At 40.7% G+C, this 21336-nt stretch overlaps 1 protein-coding gene across 2 annotated transcripts in view; it reads right to left on the bottom strand.

Moving 5' to 3' along the window:
* Window positions 1-21336, bottom strand: part of rapgef3 (Rap guanine nucleotide exchange factor (GEF) 3) — a 45917-nt gene that overhangs the window by 23438 nt on the left and 1143 nt on the right. The window contains exons 2-3 of one of the 2 annotated variants that reach the window (XM_033628391.2): window positions 17811-17890; window positions 4686-4730 (exon numbers count right to left, since the gene is read on the bottom strand). In XM_033628391.2, coding sequence (XP_033484282.1) covers window positions 4686-4730; window positions 17811-17873 — 108 coding nt within the window. In that variant the 5' untranslated portion in view covers window positions 17874-17890. Of the gene's footprint in view, window positions 1-4685; window positions 4731-13888; window positions 14106-17810; window positions 17891-21336 lie in introns of those variants that run through there. The other variant, XM_033628390.2, reaches the window with a different exon arrangement.

Below are 21336 nucleotides of genomic sequence, written 5' to 3'. Positions count from 1 at the left end.
AGTGGAAAGATGAACCAAGATGATAATTATCAGTTTAATTTTTTTTCTGTCAATTTTGAATGAAGTGTGTTTTACAGTGACAAAATTTGTGTTTCTTTAAATGGAGTCTGGTGGTTTGGCAACAGAAATTTCAGGGCTATTTCTGGTTAAACAAAAAAAGAATCTTACTCTTCAGGTTTATTTAAATCTCTATAGGAATCCTTTCCATTAGTTGTCAGCACTTAAAATAACAATCGGGGCCTGTCAATGACAAAACAAGCACTTTTACTGGACGTTAATTGACGGAGCAAACATGCCCTGAGTTGTAACATTGCAGCCTGTTTCAAAACAGGCAAAACAAGTCTCACTTAATACTGGACCAGTTTAAAAATTGTTGTTTCCATTACTCTCTTAGACACAAAAACGTGGGGAACTGGGGTCCAGGCTGAAAAATACTGAACCCTGTTGCAATGTGAGGAAACAGCTATCAGAAATGTCATGCACCCTTTGCCTCCTCTAGATTTCTGCAACTCATTCAGGATATAAAAGCTATCTACTGACCCATGCCTTAATGACTCCAACAGGACCTTTGCTCTTTGGGGGCTATGACAAGTATAACAGACTACTGTGGGTACCACTGTACAGCACACACTTGAACCTATCACACCCACATCAGCCCATTCCCAGACTTGACATCAGCAGAGTAAATGTGCCCCCAGGCGTCTGCTGTGTCCCTCTGGAGCTATGTTGTCTAGAGGTCACCAGTATTCCCAGGGGCCCATTTTCCCCTGGGACTCACGTTCTCAGGCATGTCAGCTCCAAAACTTATTTTCTTGATGAGGCAATTTTCCATTACCTAACCCAGTCCTTTTAAAAACAATATCAAAAGCCATATATCACTGAGGGGGAGCCTAGCCCCCGCCGCCCAGCCTGACCATCACATTAACATGCAGAAACATTTTCTACTCCTGTGATTCATTTCAGCGCTGCCTGTCTGCTGTGAACCGGTGTTTATTGTCTGAATGTAGGGCACCCAATCATGTTATCTAAGAACTATAACCCACAGGTAATTGTTCCAGCTGAGCTGAATTACAGAGCAAACACCTTTCCCAAGTACAATACACACTCAGCCAGTGTGCAGTGACCAACACTGATGTATGGGCCATCTGTAAGGCTTGTACAGGAAGTTATAACCCATTTTATGACTCCATTGTGCTGCTGAGGTCATTTTGCAGTCAACAGCTTATACTTAGAAAGTGCTTTAAGTCTGCTAATGTCAAGTGAAGTGATCGACTTCATATTGGTTTACACTTGAATTATCAACATATTTTATATTTGCCTATAATCCTAAATTACACCTGTTTTTGCAAGGCTGGCTGCAGAACAGCTGCTTTACAGTTTGCTCACTCTACAGCGAGTCTTTACTATCACACAGGAGTGAACAGGCATTTGGTTGAAGGAAGACAGTGATTGTATTTATCCCAACACAATCACATGATCTATCCTGTGTATTTTTCTCTTAAACTTCAAGCTCGCCCTGGCTGATTGAAGTGTGCAGTGGTTTAGTTTCATGCATTTGTCCTGTGGGGCGGAATGATGATGAGCACAGTTATTCATTGTCTCCTCTGTAGGCGAGACATTTCTCTGTTTCCTACTCTCTCTGTGACCCGGGTGGGCTGTGTTGTGTGAGAAGCAGCTTCAGATAAACACTGTGTGAGTGAACGAGGAGCGTTATGCAGCCCTGTGGACTTCAGATACCTGACTTTTGCCGTCTCTCTACATGAGGAAAGTACAAGACCACACTTCAAAACATTTCCATGCTGCAGTATGACTGATATGGGTTTTTCCAGGCCTTTGATCAGGTCATTTGGCATCAGTTTCAGATCTTTTAAGTCATAGCTGTAGTTTATGTGAACTTACACTGATGACCTACGCTAGATGTGTATGGGAAAATTGCCAAAAGAACACAAACATATTATATAACTGTGCTATGTATATGTATTTGTGTAATCCACAAAGTCCTGTACCTTGGTGCTTTTCTGACAAAAATTACACTCTCCAGGAGTTGCCTGGAAAATGTCAAACTTTTGTCACACAACTAAAAAAAAAAGTACTTCTATATGCGAAGATCAGTAACTCGTAAGCATGTGAACAAGAATGGTGAAACATTTATAAACTGGAGCACAATCAAACACATGTTATTAAAAACAATCTGTCTTTTACAGTGCTATCAGAATGTATGATGCTCATTAGTGATTTAAGAATCTGGAGCCAACATTTGCCAAGCAACCAAACAAAGCTCAGAGAGGTTAGCAACACCCGCCTCCTGCAGACATGAGTACTCTGTCCTCTCTTTCTTCTCTCTCCAGAACAAAACACACTGCGCAGGCATTGATTCTTTGGGGTTGAAATGCACTCGCTTTCTCTAAGCCTGTTTACACCTGGAGTTAATGTGCCTCTTGAGTGATCGGATCACCAGTGGACAGCTCTAAGAACAGATGTGAATACACCCAGTGTGTCCTCAGTGCATCTTGAGATCTGATCGCTCAGACTACATTGAAAAGTGGTCTGGACGACATATGGGCCCGTTCTTTCAGTGGACCGCTCTAAATGTCTGCTCACACCTGCCATTAGTCACATGTGATCAGATCTCACCCAGTTCTAGATGCAAATAAACTGTTTGCAACGACCAAATGCTTTGTTGATTATAAGTGGTGGGAAGTTTGTCAGGCTATATGAACAATGTAGCATCAATTTACAAGTTTGCCTTGAGGGAGAGTCCACCTACCCACACATGCAAAGTGACAGGGCTAACTGTTAGCATCTCACTGCTAATGTTACCTAAGAGCTACTATGAGGTATAACAACTGAGTCAAGCCGTTTAATGTACAGTATGTGTGAGTTTAACAACTGCGGCAATGTTAGCTCAGCTTACTGGGCAGATATTGAACAGACCGTTCGTCTAACCACGTCTAACTTGTGTATGGGCAGCAACAGAAAGTTTGCTTATGGAGTTGGATAAGCAAGGAGTTTAAATAAGAAGGTGAACCTTCAGTCCATCCCAGGACACATTACAGCCCTTCCAGGATGTTGTAATCAAAACATTTAATGCAAACTCAGCCAATCCCTGTGAATTGAGAATGCTGCTCTTGATTGGTCAGAATTTCCATGTGGGAAAAATCCAGGAAGTAAACCAAACTTTGAAGAAGAGTACACTTGCAACATAAATGTGACGCTTTCTAATGTCACAATGGAGGGACAACTATGCAGGTTGATTTTAGCGCTGCTCATCGTGGACTATATTGCTGTCATTGTTCATTTTAGTCAAACCATACAGTTTGAAAACGAGGCGCGGCTCCAACTAGAAAACAATGTTTTGATGCATTGGATGTGCTGAATGTGCATATTAAGGCAGTACAGGAGGAGGTGCACATTAATAATCCTCCAGGACTGTAACATGCTCATGTTTAACCCAAACAATGCGTCATGTGACTGCAGTTGGTTCAGATCCAGGTCGAGACACGTTCTCACCACAAATGAACTGCACCAGAGTTCATTTGTAACCAGACTGAGACCACCTCTTCGAGAAGGTCTCAGTTCGGTTGTTTTGGTGCACACCTGAGTGTGATTGCTGTGTTCACACCTGCCCAAACGAACCGCACTTAGGGGGCAAACGAACTTGAGTTCAATTGAACTGAACCAAACAGGGCAGGTGTGAAAGCACCCTAACTGAAGTATACACACTGGTGAAACAACGTGCAGCACAGACCACCTTTTAATGTGGTCTGATCAGATCTCAAGATACATTGAGGACTCATTGGTTGCATTCACACCTGTATTTAGAGCTGCCCACTTGTGATGAGGTCACCCAAGACGCTTGATAATACCAGGTGTAAACAGGCCCCTCTCTATCACTTCTTCTGTCTGGGTGATCCTTAACAGGTTTCACTTTCCATGTCAGAGTCTGCTATGAGTGTTCTGAAAGTTCTCTCCTTGGCATGCTCTTGAAGTCACTGAGATAAGGCAGTGTGAGGGGCCTGGGCTGGGTGAAGCAGGGCTTGGGAGGGTGGGGAGGGTCAATTAACTGTGGGTCCTGAAGTGCCCTTTAGACTCTTGTAACTGCATGCCCCGCTAGGAATGTGCTTTTTAAGACTCGCTTGAGTAGTAATGCAGGGTATTATAACAACAAAAGAACAAGTTCAGCAGTTTGAGAGGATGCAAGCACTGCAACTCTGGATGATAGCAGAGATCGGGAGGGCCATGAGGACAGAGAGGAACATCCAGGCGGGTGATAGTTTAAAGACTTAATTCGAGGACTGTGCCAACCAGTGTCATATGGTGGTCAGCTAATTTGCAGAGTGAGAGATAAAAAGGTCAAGAAGCCAGACATGCTTGCAAGCCTGATTATGAAATAGTTAAGGAGGTCTTGCATAAGGAAGTACAAAGGATATCACGAGTAACTATAAGATGCTAGATAATGACTAACCCTGATGACCAAAGTGCAAAGACAATCCAATTTCCAATGTCGTTTTTATTAAAAATGTCTGTTTTCATTGGAGCTTAAATGCTAAAACTTGCTGCAATCATGCTTCTGCTCTGACACTGTGTCTCTTCTTTTGTTCAGCAGGGGTTGAGAACATCGGATTACTCTCTGCTGCAGGGAGATGATGCACCAAAGCACAGCTCACCATCTCTGGCAAACTCACCTGCTTCATAGTGTCCTTTGAATTGAGGGCCTCTGGCAGCGGAGTCTAAGAGAAACAGGAAGAGAGAGACGTTATCACTACTGAGCCATTTCTGCACATCCAAAGCCTCTGAAATAAAGCAGATAACTCGCTTTGGAACGGCATTCCACAGGAACTAGCTGGACTGGTCGTTGATGATAATCTTGCTGTGTTTGCACCAAATGAACAGATATAGCCAAGCTGGACTATCCAGATAGAAAGAATAATTATTTTCTTTTCATTGGGATGAAGGTCAACACAAATACATGATCTCAACCTGCGCTGTGTTGCCATTGTCTGCAACGTGGTGTGGGTGGGTGTCAAGTGTGTGTGATGAAGTGGGAGGAAAGAGTACATAGACATCGGCAGAGGAAAGTACATGGCCTGCTGCCATGTGTTTTGTTAAGTGAAAAGGTTGCTTTTAAAAATGGACTATTCTTCATGTGAAAAAGCTTTTGTAAATCCCTAACCATTTAAAAATTAAATGAACTGCAGCTGTTGTAACACATACAAAAATGTAACTATACATTAGTTCTTGAGAGTCTCTTACTCTCTGCACATACAAGAGTCAGATCAGCCCTAATTTAAACCTGCTGGACGGGTCATTTGGGGCAACCTGCTAGTAACAGAAAAAAAGTAGGATTTGAGGTTTTAGTGGTAGTCAGTAACTTAGAAATGGATATAATTCTGAATGAATGCATGATGTCGTATGACGTTGCTTATGTGTCATTATTAGCCTATACCATTTAAAGTCAGTGGCTGGATAGAATCTAGTAGTAATTATAATAATATACTGAAGAGGACACATCCCTCTTCCGATAGTCAAATATGCTTTTTGGTCTTGTCCTTCCATTCAGACTTTCTGGAAGGAAATGGCAACAATCATTTCAAAAACTTTGGGTTTTAATATTGGTACAACATCCACTTCACTTTATCTTGGACATATACCTGACGAACTCAGTAAAGATGACACCTATCTACTAAAGATTTTACTGTAAGCCAGTATTAAAGGCCATTGCAAAATACTGGCTCCAGATAAACTGCCCCACTGCTAGTCTTTTTGTTAATCCTGTTTAAACACTTCAATCATCTGGAACAGATGACCTACTCCATATGACTTTAAAAAGAACTGGGAGAAAAACAGCTGAGATGATGCTGTTTATTCAGCCAGTAAGACAGATCTCACATGATTACTGTATGAACCATATGTGATATCGTACTTTACATTAGGAAAATTTGCCTTGACTTTTATTTTTCTTTTGCCTCTGTACTTATTAGTATTACTTATTATTAAATGTAAAAAATGTTCACAAATAAAAAGTATAAAAAAGGTGGAAAACTAGAATGTAATATGACTGTTATGAAATCGCTGTTGATTATGAAGTATTTTGTGCAGTAAAATGTCATAAAAAGTCAATGTATAGAGGGTTATGTCATTAATAATCTCATAGTGTGTCATAAAAGTCATAAAAAGTCATTGTATAGTGGGATATGCCATTAACAATCTCAAAGTGTGTCATAAAAGTCATAAAAAGTCATTGTATAGTGGGTTATGCCATTAACAATCTCATAGTGTGTCATAAAAGTCATAAAAAGTCATAGTATGACATAAAAGGTGGCATACAAAAATGTCATTAGGAAGTTAGTGTGTAATAAAAAGTCACTTTTCCTGTGCAGCCCACAATCAATCAATCAGAACTCCTGATCTATAGATTTTTGTCTCAAAATACTGGTCTGCCATGATTGACTGCAATGCCCAGATGTGCAGTCTCTACCGTGCAAAAATGTGCAGATGCCTTCATGTACAACAAATCACCATAATCCAGAACCAATAAAAACGTCTTACAAGTCTTTTCCTAGCCTCAAAGGAGTAACAGGACTTGTTTCCGAATAAAACCCTGACTTCAGCCTCAGCTTTTTCCTCTTTAAATTGTGTTTCATTGTGTCATTGTGCTTGTCTCAGGCAGGTTTGTGTGAATAGCTCACGTCCACATGTCAAGTGCTTAGAGTGTGGGAAAACATCAGTGGGCATGCCCAAAGGTTGGTGGAGTCAGGAACCACGTTACTGTCAGCTGACAAACATAATTGTTGGCCTACAGGGCAAAAGGCATGGTCGCCTTTCTATTTGACAAACAATTACCTGTGGACAATAATGTTCACAGTATGATTTTATGTAATGGTGACATGTAAGCTGCTCTCGCCACTGAAATTTAGCAGCGGATCTGCCAGCTACGGTAACTGTTAAATCACTGGTCCAGCTACGGGGTCCAAATTTCTCCTTAGTCATTTGCAGTGTTGCCAAGTCTGCTTATTATAAGTGACTTTGGGCTTGTTTTTCTGTAAAGTCGCTTACAAATATTGGTAGTCGCGGGTCGTGGTTTTTTTTTGGGCTTGTCTTTAAAGCGTAGTTGCTTATTTGGGCTTGTTCCCAGCTCCATAATAAGTTGTCAAACAGATATTTTCGATATGTTATTTAAACGTAGGATAGTTTGTCTTGCCTGTTCCCTCTGTCCCTCCCCTTTCCCCATACACACAGGAGACAGCAGAGTTTTTTTCCCCACCCGCATCCTGCTTCTAATTGGCTCTGACTCTGATGGCAACGAGTACTAGCCAATCAGAGGCAGAGCAGGGTAATGTGTTTTTTTCTGGTTAGGAGAACATCAGTCCTGTAACTAAAAGAAAAAGTTAGATGAGTGCATAAAAAGCAATAATAAATAAAGAATTTGTGAATTCAGGATGATATTTATTTGTGTGTGCAAATTTTAATTATCAGAGGTTTACTGTATATATAATGTAATTGGTACATCAGTCTATATTTGATATCCCATCTGTTTTCTAATGTTAAATAATGTTAAAATGTGGTTTAACTCCCTCTTGTAGTCATTGTCCTGAAGCTCAGGGGGGAGAAAAATAAATAAACTGTGTACCGTGGGTACAGTTTTGCAAAACTGCACACAGTTTACTAATCTGTCCGCATGGATGTATATTGACAATCTGTACCCACAGTTTAAAATCCGTCCCCACGGACTGTAAAACCGTGCACATAGTTTATTTAATTTTCTCTCACTGGAACCTAGGGGGTCTCTGTAGAAAAAGTCGCTTGTTTTGGGCTTGTTTTCACAGGCCTGGTTGCTTATTTGTCTCGCGAGATCTGGCAACACTGGTCATTTGATCAAGGTCCACACAGTTTAATACATTAAGCGTCATATTTGTGGTTGGCCATGTCATTGAGCTAGTTTTCTGTCTCTGTCAAGTAGCTGTCTGTTAAGCCCTGTTTCCACCAAACTCTTTAAGTATGGTACCTTTGGAACCAAAAGTAACCCTTCACACATGGTACCTAGACCCTAGCATTTCCATTGCAAACAGTATATGGACGGGGTTTTTGTCACTCACTGCTCCGTCCAGCACTCACTGTATTTCCTCATTACCAGTGACACAGCTAAAAGTTCCTCTCCATGGGATATTTAAAAATAGCAGGTTTGTGCATTTAGTCCTTCTCAGGCAAGCTCGGGGGTTTAACGTTGCCCATGGAAACGGCACTCTGCGATGCTGTTTTATTTTCTCAAAGGAGTAGAATAGACGCAGTTCACATAACACAGTCAAAATTAATATATATAAATGCATGAAGATCCACTCATTACTAAAAGTGTATGTCATATAAAAACTAAAGTGATGGTCAAAGTTGTTACAGTGAAATTTAAGGTGTGTTGATGGATTCAAGTCGTCAACTCATGCATTGAGTAACATTACAGGTTAACGTTCCACCTTAAAAGTCTCCGGCAGTCGGCCCAGTCGATAAAGTCGGACAAAAGAGTCCGACTCCAGCTGCTGTGAGAGGCAGAAAAGCATATTTTAATTTTAGTCACAGTTATAGTCGACTAATAAAACTCTCCACGGTATGAACAGTGGTTACATGAGCCTCAAAACTAGCCACAATCTTTGGCAGTGGAAATGGAAAAAAGGGTATCGAACTGAACTGTATCGTACCGTACTGCTCGGTGGACACAGGGCTTTTAGTTGCTCACTCTAGAGTGCTGAAGTCACACCCCTTCCAGTAGAGCTCATGGGACCTTGGATCGGAAAAAATATGAATGGCAGTGAATGAGGAGAGCAATATTATCAGCTTGGCCTCCCCACTGAAATTCCACTGTTTTATGATTAATCGAATTATCGTTGAAGATGTCTGTGTGTTTTGTGCCAGGTTGCAGTCACTCCAAGCGGCAGGAAGCGAGCGAAAGCTATGACGTCACATACGCGACCACCTCCTGTGTAGTTTTTCTAATTACGTTTTTTTCAAAAGCTTATATCTCAACAGTTTTACCACAAAGTATGACTTTCTTGACCTTTAAAATCTATGTTTTAAATTAATTAACGACATATTTGGATTTCATGTCACAACTCAAACGGGACTAAAGGATAATATTTCTCTCCCCATTCACTGCCATTCATATTTTTTCCGATCTAAGGTCCCATGAGCTTCACCGGAAGGGGCGTGACTTCGGCGCTCTCTACAGCAGGAAATGGCACTTCAAAATAAAAGCTCTGTGCTTAATTAACTGCACTTTAAAATAAAGTGTGTTTTTCTACAAAGTTGACAAGTTTGCGAGTCACTTCCAGTCCATTCAGAATGGCACCATGACCCACTTCTGGACCGCTACCCACCAGTTGGGAACCACTGCGTTAAATGGTGTACACCGGCGTCATAATGGTGCGGACCCAGGTGTGTCTGATTGCCTCTTGCCCCTCTGCGACATGATTGGCTGTTTGCTAAGTTGACGTCATTAATTCGGTGCTGTCAGAAGTTTGTATTTCTGTTAAAAATGTTAGCTAACTGTAGTCACAATTAACGATGTTTTTATCGTCAGTAACACAAATTAAAAGTCATTGTTTTGAGTTAAAACCCGAGCTGAAACACCGCGGTGCCCACCGGCCGCCGGATATCGCCATAAACCAAACCTCTGGTAAAAATAATCACAGTTAACGTTGAGTGGTTCTTCGTGACAAAATGGCTAACTGCTAGCTTGTTAAAGTAGACGCTTTAATTGCTTCCGCTGTGTATTAATATTCGGCGGGGATGCTGCCTGGCCAGGACCAAACTTTTTGGATATTAAACATCTTTCTGAAAGGATCACCAAACATGAAAGCAATGGGATAACGTGGTGAAATTGCTCAAACCCCACTGCTGAAAGTGACAGCGCATATAACCGGGGGACTGAGCAGTATGACAGCACACAGAGGAGAACAGGTATGTGCTCAGTGTGGTAGACTGTGTAAGAAAATGTTGCCACTGATTATTCGGCATCCCCGTGTGTGTGTGTGTGTGTGTGTGTGTGTGTGTGTGTGTATTCTGGCCTGTTTCCTCTTCGATGCATGGTTGTTATGTGTTTATGATCCACTTGTAGATACCGTCGTCCACCTGTATTCCACATGCACCTGCTTTCAGTTAACTTAACCCAGAAAGGTATTAAGGCCACTTTCAAGGCAGCAACTAAGATCCAATATTTCTCTCTGGTAGCTTGTGTACTCAGTGACATGACTGAACCCCTCACACCATGAATGAAAACTGATTTACAGGCACCACATCTCACTTTTGTCTTATCATGCGGTTGCCAGGACAAATATTTACTGAATGGGAAGGGTACTTTTATATAACACCTGAGTTTCTGTTTGTGTACAAAATGTAAAATATGCAAAGTAATCACATGGCATAGCTCACGTTCACATGTGCAGCTGCTGTCAATATTGATCAGGACACTTCTCAACATCACCTCACTGATATCTGTTAGGTATCTCCAGTCACTCTGCAGACAGACTTTGTGGCATGTTTTGTCTGGTGTGCTGTGCAGCCAGCTGTGTCACATGATCGTAGCCTGAATGGCACATTGCCAGTTGTTTTAACTTGGTCATAAAAAAAGGCATTAGCTCCCACTGTTACTGTGGGTGAAAAAACTTGATCACATATTATGACTGATTCCAATTAAAGTATATGACTGAGTATGACTCCATACATCCAGTTACACCATAAATGGCACATGTGCCCCCTGAGTAGACAAAAAAATGTGGAATAACCAGTGTCCTTCCAGGCCTGTGGACAGACGGACGCAATTAGGAACCTTTCTGAATGTGAGGTATTTTGCTCTGTTTTGTCTCCATGTCTCAGCACTGGCATGAAAGAGCAATAAGGACAGGGAGCTGATGTCCTGGCATCTCCTAATAAAGACAGAGCTCAGTTTTGCCCCAGTTAAGAGGTATTTGCCAGCATTAGGTCAGAGAGGGAATTAGCAAATGCCTCAGTGCAAGTTAAAGTGTGCTCATTGTTGGTATCAGGCCTAAATGAACTACTGATCTAAATGAATTATTCTCTGCAGCTTTGATTACTATCAAGCCAAAGATGTAGTGTGCAATTATGAAATGAATCTTCCCCTTAGGAATGACCATGTGTACATGTGTCCATTTTATGATTAGAGTGTTTTTTAGTATGTTGTCAACCTGAACTTTACACTTTTGTGTAAATCTTGTAACTGGCCTGGTGAGGACATCTCTGTGGAAGTGTTGTTGTGTAATTTATAATGTATAAGATAACCAGAGTAAACACAAACCAACTTGGTCGAGTGACAAGTTTAACCACTCCTGTGACATTTGAGAATACGTGTAACACTTTACATCAGGCGGTTATTAAGATCAGGTTGTCGAGTGCCAAAACCGGTGTGCCAGATCCAAAACATAATTGTCAGTTGTACTGTATTGTGTCATGTAATTACATAGTGTCATTGTAGTTTGACCTTTTTGTGCTGCTTTACGTGACATTGATATTTGGCTGATAAGGACAGGAAGTTCAGGAAGCAGTCTGTGGAGATTTACAGTCGTCTTTGACCTATTGATGCTTAAAAAGTTGAGTAAATTTAGAGCCTCACTGTTCTGTGTCTTCCTGTGACCTGGAGACAAAACCTCCCCTTTGTTCATTCTTCCATAAACTCTTCTGTATACTGAACAGGGATGTGGTGGTGAAGTTGAACAATAAACAATACACTATTTATAACCTGAGTTTAATAAAAAAAAAGACTTCTTGTGTCCCCACACCCAAACTGCTAAAACAATAGAGAGATCTGCTCTGGAAGCATTCTTGAAATAGCTGCAAGCTGCTGTTTTTGGGGGACCTGAACTGTGTCATAGTGGATGTGAGAGAAAGGGAGGTAAACTAAACCCCATTTTTACGTCCGTTTTGCTGTGTTTCAGCATAAAATGTCTCAGATGCTGTTTCATTGTATGCCGGAAGGTGGTTGTCATTTTAACAAAAACTAGGACTTTTAGGGCAATTAAGCCACCATGTGTCAGACACTCAGTAGACACCAATTTGCACTGCAAATTATGATTATACTAGCTTTTAAGAATCAAGGGCCAGTTGCACAAAACACCTTCAGTTAAGATTTTCCTTAAAGTCCTGGTTAAGGTGTCCTCAAAATAAAATTGGTTGCACAAAACACCTTTAAAGGAGGATTTAAACTTGTGTGGCAGACCCTACGTACATGGCCTACACCGTTGACAGCATTTAAACTTGTGTGGTGGTGTGGCTGTGTCAATGCAGTTACACCTCCAAAAAACTAGTTGGTGGTTGGGTTTCTGTGAAGTGCTGTAAAGTTTAGTTGTTTCCAAACTCACATTAAACACACATTTAACATGGCTTAATAGAGACAATTTCAACCACAAGAACACAAATCAGCTTCACTATAACTCGCAGCATTCACAGACAAACACTTGTCTTTATCTGGACACATTTTCCCCACAAATACAACATGCTAATGTTTTTAGCGCAAGCCTAAGGCATTTTACATTGTATGAATTAGCCTAGTAGCTAGCAGACTTTTTCTCTACTCATATGAAGCCAGGGACAACAGCAACACTTAACAAAGGTAATGTTACATAATTCGGCTCCATAACAACTCACAAGGTTCACTGACAAAACAACTGTCTTACACTAAACACGTTTTAAAACACATATAACATGCTAACGTTATTAGTACAAGCGTATGGTTTTACATTGTATAAATTAGCCTAGCGACGAGCAGAGATTTCCTCTGCTCATATGAAGCTAGAATAAATCACACACAAGACTTAAAATGTTATTTTTGTGGAGGCTTCATTGTCTTCACAATTTATTGTTTCTTATGTGTGAAATTAAAGTAAATAAAAGCTTTGTTTCCACTGAGGGAAATGGTTTCAGCTTACAAAAAAAATAGACTGCGTCAAGTTGATGCAGAAGTATTAATCCTGCATAAGTCTTCTCCTTAAGATGTTCTTAAAATGTTTACTTAAGTATTTATGGTTTTCTCCTTGTCTTGATCTTATTCTTAAGGAATCTCTAGACAAAGAACCTTAGCAACCAAAGCAAGGTAAAAACACAAAAACCCAAGGTACCTCTGATTCTGTCTTAACTGCCACATGACTGAGTTTATGGTGATTTTACACTATAGATTTGACTGAAATAACTTTTGTTGCAATTTCTTCCTACAGTCATTTTGTTTTCTGGTATTCACGGATCAAATTTACCATGTAGTTTGTGCTGTCTATGATTGTACTCCTCCAGAGGTATAATCTTTTCCTCCTCTGACCAATGTGTTTTTTTTGTCTTTTCTTCTGCCATTTTTCACTATCTAATTATAAGTCCACTTCATGAGATGATAACAGGCGTCACAGGCATGAGTCCAAGCAAACAAACAATCTCCATGGAAACTTTTACTGCTGTAAAATCTCTTTAAACGCAGTAAATGAGTTTTTCCTTAACTGAGGAAACCTTTTAAGGGATTCTGTCCTTCAGCTAAGGAGAAATTAAGCCTTAGTGTCATACTTAAGGAGAAAACTTAAGGTGTTTTGTGCAAACAGTCCCAGCTTACCAGCAGTGACTAATCCATGACATTTTCATTTTTCTTTAATGTCTTTAATTTGTCATTAAGTCCAAGATGTGCAAAGTTTCTGCATTAACGTAACAAAAAGGTCTCTTCTTATTACTTTAAAAGGCACCAGGCAATATCAGGCTGGTAATAAGTTACATGAAGATGATCACTGGAGTATTGACATCACTCAGATGTCCTGATCATCATGGTGTGCCACCGTACAGAGCACTAATTCCTGTTGATAATGAGCCACTCCGCAGTTATTCCCTTAAAGTAAACAGTAAAGCAGCATACCCAGCTGATGCCTCGTATGGTCGGTGTCTCCACGGAGGAGCGGTCCGGGAACACTTGGTAATGATGACTCCGAAACAGATGCATCTTGTCTCAGATCCAAACAACCGACAATCAACTTTCCCAGTCAGTAGCTCTGCACACACACTCGGCGGCTCCAGACATTATTCACACCGACCCGTCACTCGCTCCTTACTGTGCACCGACGGCGCACCGCGGCCACACTGTCGCTTCCGGACTCCGCATTTTGTCCTATTAAATCCAGTCAGGATTGTCCCTGCATCCAAACCCAGACCTGCTGTCTCGACAGACGTGTGTGTGCCTCAGTGAGGACGGAGTGTGTAGTCCTCAGCCATCCCTCGAAGCACAGGCGCACTGCTGAGTTGCGTGTGTGCGCTCTTTGGGCTTTGGCAAGGAACTGAAACACGGAGTCATCAGAGGGAGAGAGAGAGACGGCCTCCTCTGGCATTCTTACCGCCCAATTAATGGCGTTTGATTTACTCAGGTCGACACTGATGCACTCTGTGTTAGTGGGCAGGTGCACACTGTACATTTTGTTCTAGTGAACAGAAAATGTGTCTGTGTCATCAGACTTAAACTATACAGATTTTATTTATTGCCTGTTGCACAGATATGGTTATAAAGTGGTAGATCAAGTCCTTACATAGGCACAGAATGACTAATCACTATGTTACAGCATTAGGGTTAAGTCAGGTAATGTGGGACATCAGGTGCATTGTAACAAATAAGGGTTTACATCCTGGGCATTTCAGCAGCCACTCACCAACATGTCCGAGCATTGTTTCTAATGTCCTTTACATGAAGCAACCATTGTGATTGGTCTGAGATAACAAAAATGGGCAGAGCAAAGAGTCAGTAAGTCACTGGTCTCTTACACTTACTCTTTCTCTTTTTTGATAATAGAGTGGTGCAAGATGGGGTGGGCGATATGGCCCTATAATAATATCGCGATATTTAAGGGCATTTTTGCGATAACCATATTCTTGACGATATGAAAAATTAGTAAAAAATATTGTATTATTAATTTAAGAAAACAGTATTGCCACAAAATAAGTGATACAGTTTTACATGTCAACAGTTTGCCTTCAAATACTCAGTAAAAATGATGTTGTTGTTTGTTTATAGCCTAACATTAGCTCTTTAGTGTTTTAGTGAAGACTTAATGTATTCAGGTAAAATGGGACAAAGAAATTAAGCTAAAAGGAGATATTTTTCTGATGTGAAACCAGCATGTATCTAGGCTACTATAGGTGCCATAAAATCATGACTACCATCATTACTATGCTGTTGTGTGCCACCCTGTCACATCACATTTTTGTCACTTAAAAATATTTAAGATGATGCATTGAGTGTTTATCAGTCACGACAGTCCAGAGTTATTGTAGACAACATGGCACTAAAGAAACAGGCAGCAAAAAAACAAGCATGGCAGAAAAGTTGGAGGGTCATTTTTGATGAATACATTACATTAAAGATTTGATGAATTAATGACTAAACTGATAAATGGGTTTACCATTTAAAAAAGAAATGTCTGAACATGTCATTGGAGTGAGGGAGGGGTTCTTGATGAGTTTTGAGGTTCAAAGTATAAAATATTTCACTCAGCAACATATTTTCTTTATAGAAATGTAGCAGAGAACCACAGCAAGTTCTTTAAGTAAGGTAGACTTTTATCAAATTACCTGACTTCATCCTGTGTTATTAATTTACATCTTCACCTAAACTTAACCTGAAGTACATTCCTGTGATGAAAATCTGAATGAAACCGCACAAACGCTCAACAGGCTCACAGGATCATAAAAGACCTGTTCAGCACTTCACCTGGCGCTGTAAATTCACAAGACTGGGTCAAGGTTATTAAAGGAGGCATTGTGTTCCACGCAGGCACTGTACGGTCTAGTTTGTTCAGTGCTGTAGTTTAGAGGAGCCTATAGTGGAGCTGTAGAACTCTGCACACACACTTATCAGGTTGTCCAGCTGTCTGACTCAGCCAGGTCTGCAGGCACATGGATATGCAGATAAACTGTTTCAAGGGCAGTTGAGTTGGAGAACAGCACTTGATGTCTCTCGTCAGTAGTTTTTTGTTCAGTTCTAGTTCTCAGTGTGAGGACAGGTGTTTGTCCTTTGCACAGGTGTTAAACTCTTATATACCCATTACTGGTTTATAGATTCATAAAACTCATAACTCTACACTGTACCAGCAGCTGTAACGTTCAGCTGAGAATGCATCTTGCTGCAGCCTCGTCTTTCTCTGGGTATCATTTATAAAAGTGTGATAGCAGCACCAATACACAGTCTGTTCTCATTTCCAACCTGTCAAATATTGCAGCCTTGTCAGTGATTTTGTTGTCAGATACTGACACACAAAGGCACCTTTTGCAGCTATATGATACACTGCCAGGCAGCGTCAGGTTGTAACACGACTGGCAACGGCGTAATAAAAAGAACAGGAAAGTCCCAAGAGTATAGGGTGGGTGTTAGGGGACATGGATGGATCCGTCATACCCCGAACTTTCACCCAGCTTTTCACTTTCCATATGAGCTTTAAGCCAAACCATGATGTTTTTTGAAGCCTAACTACGTACTTTTGTTGTACAAGGAAATAAACATAAAAAATTAAGTGTTTAACTTATGTTGGAAGTGTATTTTGAAAAAGAGTAGAAACTGTACAAACTGTACAATTCCAGTGAAAATGGAAGTGTATTTTGAAAAGACACAATGCATTTAACAAACTTAAATTGACATGCCGTCCTGGGACATCAACAACAGGTGCAGGGGGGTATTTAGCATGTGATATTTAGACATGAAAGTCCACTGACAAAGTTGCGGTGTTTGACAATTTGGGGTGAGAATGCGTTGCAGTACCTGTACTCTTAAAGTGTTACCAATGCCAGTAGAGTATTTTATTTGATACTAGTTTATTCTTTTTGTTCAATACCCATTGGGGGTGGATGTGGCTCAGAGGAAGAACGAGTCGTCCACCAATTGGAAGATCGGTGGTTCGATCCCCGGCTCCTCCAGTCCGCATGTCAAAGCATCAAAGCAAGATACTGAACCCCAAATTGCCTCCAATGGCTGTTCCATCAGTGTGTGAATGCGTGTAAATGGTTACTGAGTTGCAGGTGGCACCATGTATGGTGGCCTCGGATACCAGTGTGTGAATGTGTGAATGTAATGTAGTGTGAAAGCTCTTTGAGTGGTCAGAAGACCAGAAAGGCGCTATACAAGTACAGTCCATTTACCATTTTGCCACCATATGAACGGAAGCATTAAGTTTGGTGGCTTATCGGCACGTTAAACTAACTTCGTCAACGACACCAGGAACAACTTCACCACACCACAGACTATGTAGCGTTGTGTCACATTTAATCGAAGAATGCTTGCGGTGATTGGCTGCAAGCAGTTCCATACAAATAATCATTTTTTTCTTGATCTGAGACAAAATCGTCATTTGACTGGAGAATCTTTGATAGTCTTGGTACTTGGTTATTTCAGTTGATACCTTAAAGGTACTGAGCACCCGTATTCAGTCCTAGGCCCTCAGTTATGAACATAACATACACACAAAACAAGGCCTGAAAGAGGCGTACACCACTTCCCATGCAAAAGTTGTGATTTATAAAAACAGACTTGATGGGAGAAACTTTAACCCATGCTTACGAACATTTTGGAGATGGGAAATTGGCAAAGCAGATGGTGAAATGGAAGCCTGATTGTAGAAATTGTCTAATATTTTTTTGGTGCAGAGCAGGCCATTTTTGGCTTTTGTCTGTACGTACATTTTTAGTGTGGATCCTACACATTGTTTTATAAAGAGGCTGCTAGTCTCTTTCTCAGACCTGATGCCTTGGTCTGATGTTTTACCGTCTTTATTTGTGTTATAGTGTAGAAGCAGATGACTTACATTCCCTATCTCCGGTGTGCAGCGTCTTGGTGGGGAACAGATGGATTCGACCAAGTCCTCCATATAGGCTTGAACAGTATCTGTGTGAAATAAACAAAAAACAGGGGAGTAGCTTCTTTAAGAGCTAAGAAAGAAACGTGAATGCATGTGTCATTCCTGTTGGTTGATAATTGGTAGACGCAAAGCAAATAGATGTGCAATCTGTCGAATATGTACAAGGGGACCCTCTCTTTAACTTTATTTCTCAGTGCACCTCCAGTTCTAATTGTGTCCTGCAGCCTGGACACGTTATGCAAGACTTGTTTAAATCCCTGCTATTGTTCCAGTGCAGAGCTGCCCTTCCTGTACTGACCTCAATGCCTGAGTCAGTTTGCCATGGCTTTCCACAAGACACACAGACAAGAACACCCATTCTTTCCTGCTTCCCGTGCTTTGGGTCGGTTGTTCCTCCAGCTGGAAACATGTAGGAGGGCAGTTTGTTGGAACTGTGCAATGTTATTAAAAGTCCAGCACCTGTTGCTCCTGTATGTTGCCTCTGTTTTCAGCATTACTGCTCCATTCTCAGACCGGTACTCTATTAGCATGTGCGTTGAGTGAATGCCAAAAGCTTACAGAGCTCAATTCACTTTGATTCGCCACCCCCCTTTGTCTCAGTTGCATAACAGGAGCTACATTGCACGCCCTCTACTTTGAAGCAGCTGCGAGGCACTTCTACTACAATCTCTCTGGGGAAAAAAAACTAACTTCTTACCTCCGAGATGGATCATGAGGATGCTCTAGTCACAGCAGTCCGAAAAGCCAGTATTAAAAATAACCAAGCGATCAAACCAAAGAGAAAATTCCGTTTCAAGTGTGGCTGATAAGTTTTCTGTGCTCTGGCGAAACTTGTGTGACTCTCTGTCTCTTCCAAATGCCTCACAGGGACTCTACAAAGTCAAATTAAGACTGTTCACAATGAAGGAATCCAGTTTTCTTTCTTATGACCTCCTGAGGGAATGTAAATACGATAGTTCAGCTGATAAGGAGGAGCACATTGCTACTCTGTCTGATAATATCTGACACAATGACTGTCTTGATTGTCTTGTGTGCACAGTGGCACATCACTGAGAAAAACAGATTTATGGATTTGAAGAAAAAATAAAAGCCTACACTGGATGACTGTGATCTCTCTCTTTATTTATGAAAAGCCAAGCCCAAAAATTGAAGGATGGTAATCGTTCCGTGGCCCTGAAAGGGCACGAGATGAAAACATGACATGAAAGCTCATTAGTGCTGCTGCAGTGTCGGATGACCTTGTTTTATGTCCAGAGCTTATTGTACAGTTCAAAAAGATCCATCTCATTATAGTAGAGATTAAATAAAGGCTGTTGACACCTTGAACTCTTCAGTGACTCGGGCCACAGATCACTTTGCATTGCAACAAAGCGTCACGTAACATGCATGTCTGGGATTTTGAAAATAAATGCTGCCCTCTGTTGAGATTACAGATGCTCTGCAATCTACATCAACTGTGAGGAACGCCTCAGGCAAATATAAGAATGTATAAAATTATTGTAAGGGCTGTACCAAATGTTATTTTATTACATTTGATGCTTCTGTTGAGGTTTTCAAGTGAAGCTTTGACTGTCTGTCATAATTTATTATGACATCATCATCTTTAAAAAAGGAAAAAATCCCCCACTAAATACTCACTTTAAATAAAGTAATTTACTGGAATAAAAGAGTTAGTGCTTATTTTTTTAATAAATCAACAGTCCTTAGCAGACTGCTGGTAGACCTCCCTGTTAATACAAGTGTGTGCTTCCTTTTGTGTGTGTCAAGCGAAGTTTTTGATGGCCGTGAAAATGTTGTTTTTAAGAAGAAGAAATACTTTATTAATCCCCGAAGGGGAATTAATTTTTCTCACTCTGCTCTCATATAAACACAGGCCCGAAATACACACACATGCACAAACAGAATGTATACATGCATTAAATGGAGAGATGTCAGAGCGAGGGGGCTGCCCGTGGACAGATGCCCCAAGCAGTTGGGGTTTTGGTGTCTGGCTCGGAGGTGCCCTGGAGGCGAACTGGTACCTCTCCAGCTACCAGTCCACACTCCATATATGGTCTGGACAGGGACTTGCGCCGGCGACCTTCTGGTTTCTAACCCAAGTCCCTACGGACTAAGCTACTGCCGCCCCAAAGACTAGATGCTGACAAGAATGGACTGAATCAGAATATTTCATTAGAGAAAAACATGTTGTGAATTCTGAAATGATTACATCAAACTTTTTTACTCCATTCTGACTTTTGGACTTTACAAAGCACTAGAGGTATTGTGAATGTTTGGATCAGACGAGTCAGACACAATCCTACGCAGCACCACTGGAATCTAATTCTACAAATAGCGAAATACTAATAGTATTAGTATAACCAAGGGCTGGGCTAATATATCGTCATTGACATATGAGACCCTATATCGTCTTAGCTTTTGGATATCGCTGTATCGTGATTGGCATAAATGGTGTTTTTCCCCGTTTTAAAGACGATTACTGATTAAAAAAATATTTTCTGAGAAAAAAAACAAAACAAAACAAAAAAAAACACAAAAAACCCCCATAGACATCCCTACAACTTTGTTGCATCAGAGAGGGTATGTGGTCAAAAATAGTATGTTCGATTTTGTTTCCCAGTCCTGGCACTGATGAAGAGGAGATTTAAAAATAGAGCAATATATTGTGTATCGAGCTATATCATAAAAAATATTGGGATATCATTTTCAGGACATATCACCCAGCCCTAGTTTAGCCTAATTTTATATGCATCCATGCAGAAATACCAGGTTTAAAAAGTATTAATAGACCAAATCACAATATTTGTTAACAGTATCTTCCAGGTAGCAAACCCTGTGTCACATACATTTAATGAGGAAACCTTCCTTTAATTAGTTAGTTTTTAGCTTCCTAAAAAAGGCCCACTGAAAAAAAATCCATATCCGTTTTGGTGTAGGCTGTATTTAGAATATTTTCACCACTGTACCCTGCCTTCAGACAGCCCTGTCCCCACGGGGAACTGAAGGCGTTATCTCAAAACCAGACCCAGACAAATGACTGACATAAACAGTCATCTTAGAACATGGTAGATGCTCGTCTACGGCTGCCTCAATTAGTTAGTGTGGACGGTACAGTGGTGAAAACACTTCTAATATTGCATACACTTAAATTGATATTGATGGTTTTAGGTGGCTAAAGTATGTTTACCGCAGCCTCCGTCCACAGCTGTACATCACTTAGCTTCTGTGCTTCTGGCCACCATGTTTAATTATATATCTTTTTACAGTTAGAGCTGAAAATGACAACAGAAGAAAGCAAGTTTGCTGACATCACAAATCTCCAAGATTCAAAACAATTGCCACTGGTCTACCAAGGAAACAAAAGTGGTTTCCTTGTTGTCTACCCAGAAGTGTTGAATTTGAATGTCAACGTTATGAATGAAGCTTTAAAACTTCAAATCTATTTGGCGCAGCCCAAATTATTAGATAATAT

This window comes from Epinephelus lanceolatus, chromosome 8 (genome assembly GCF_041903045.1).
Source record: "Epinephelus lanceolatus isolate andai-2023 chromosome 8, ASM4190304v1, whole genome shotgun sequence".
Classification (NCBI taxonomy): domain Eukaryota; kingdom Metazoa; phylum Chordata; class Actinopteri; order Perciformes; family Serranidae; genus Epinephelus; species Epinephelus lanceolatus.
The sequence above is the reverse complement of the archived record's forward strand: the minus strand, read 5'-3'. Positions and strand labels throughout refer to the sequence as shown.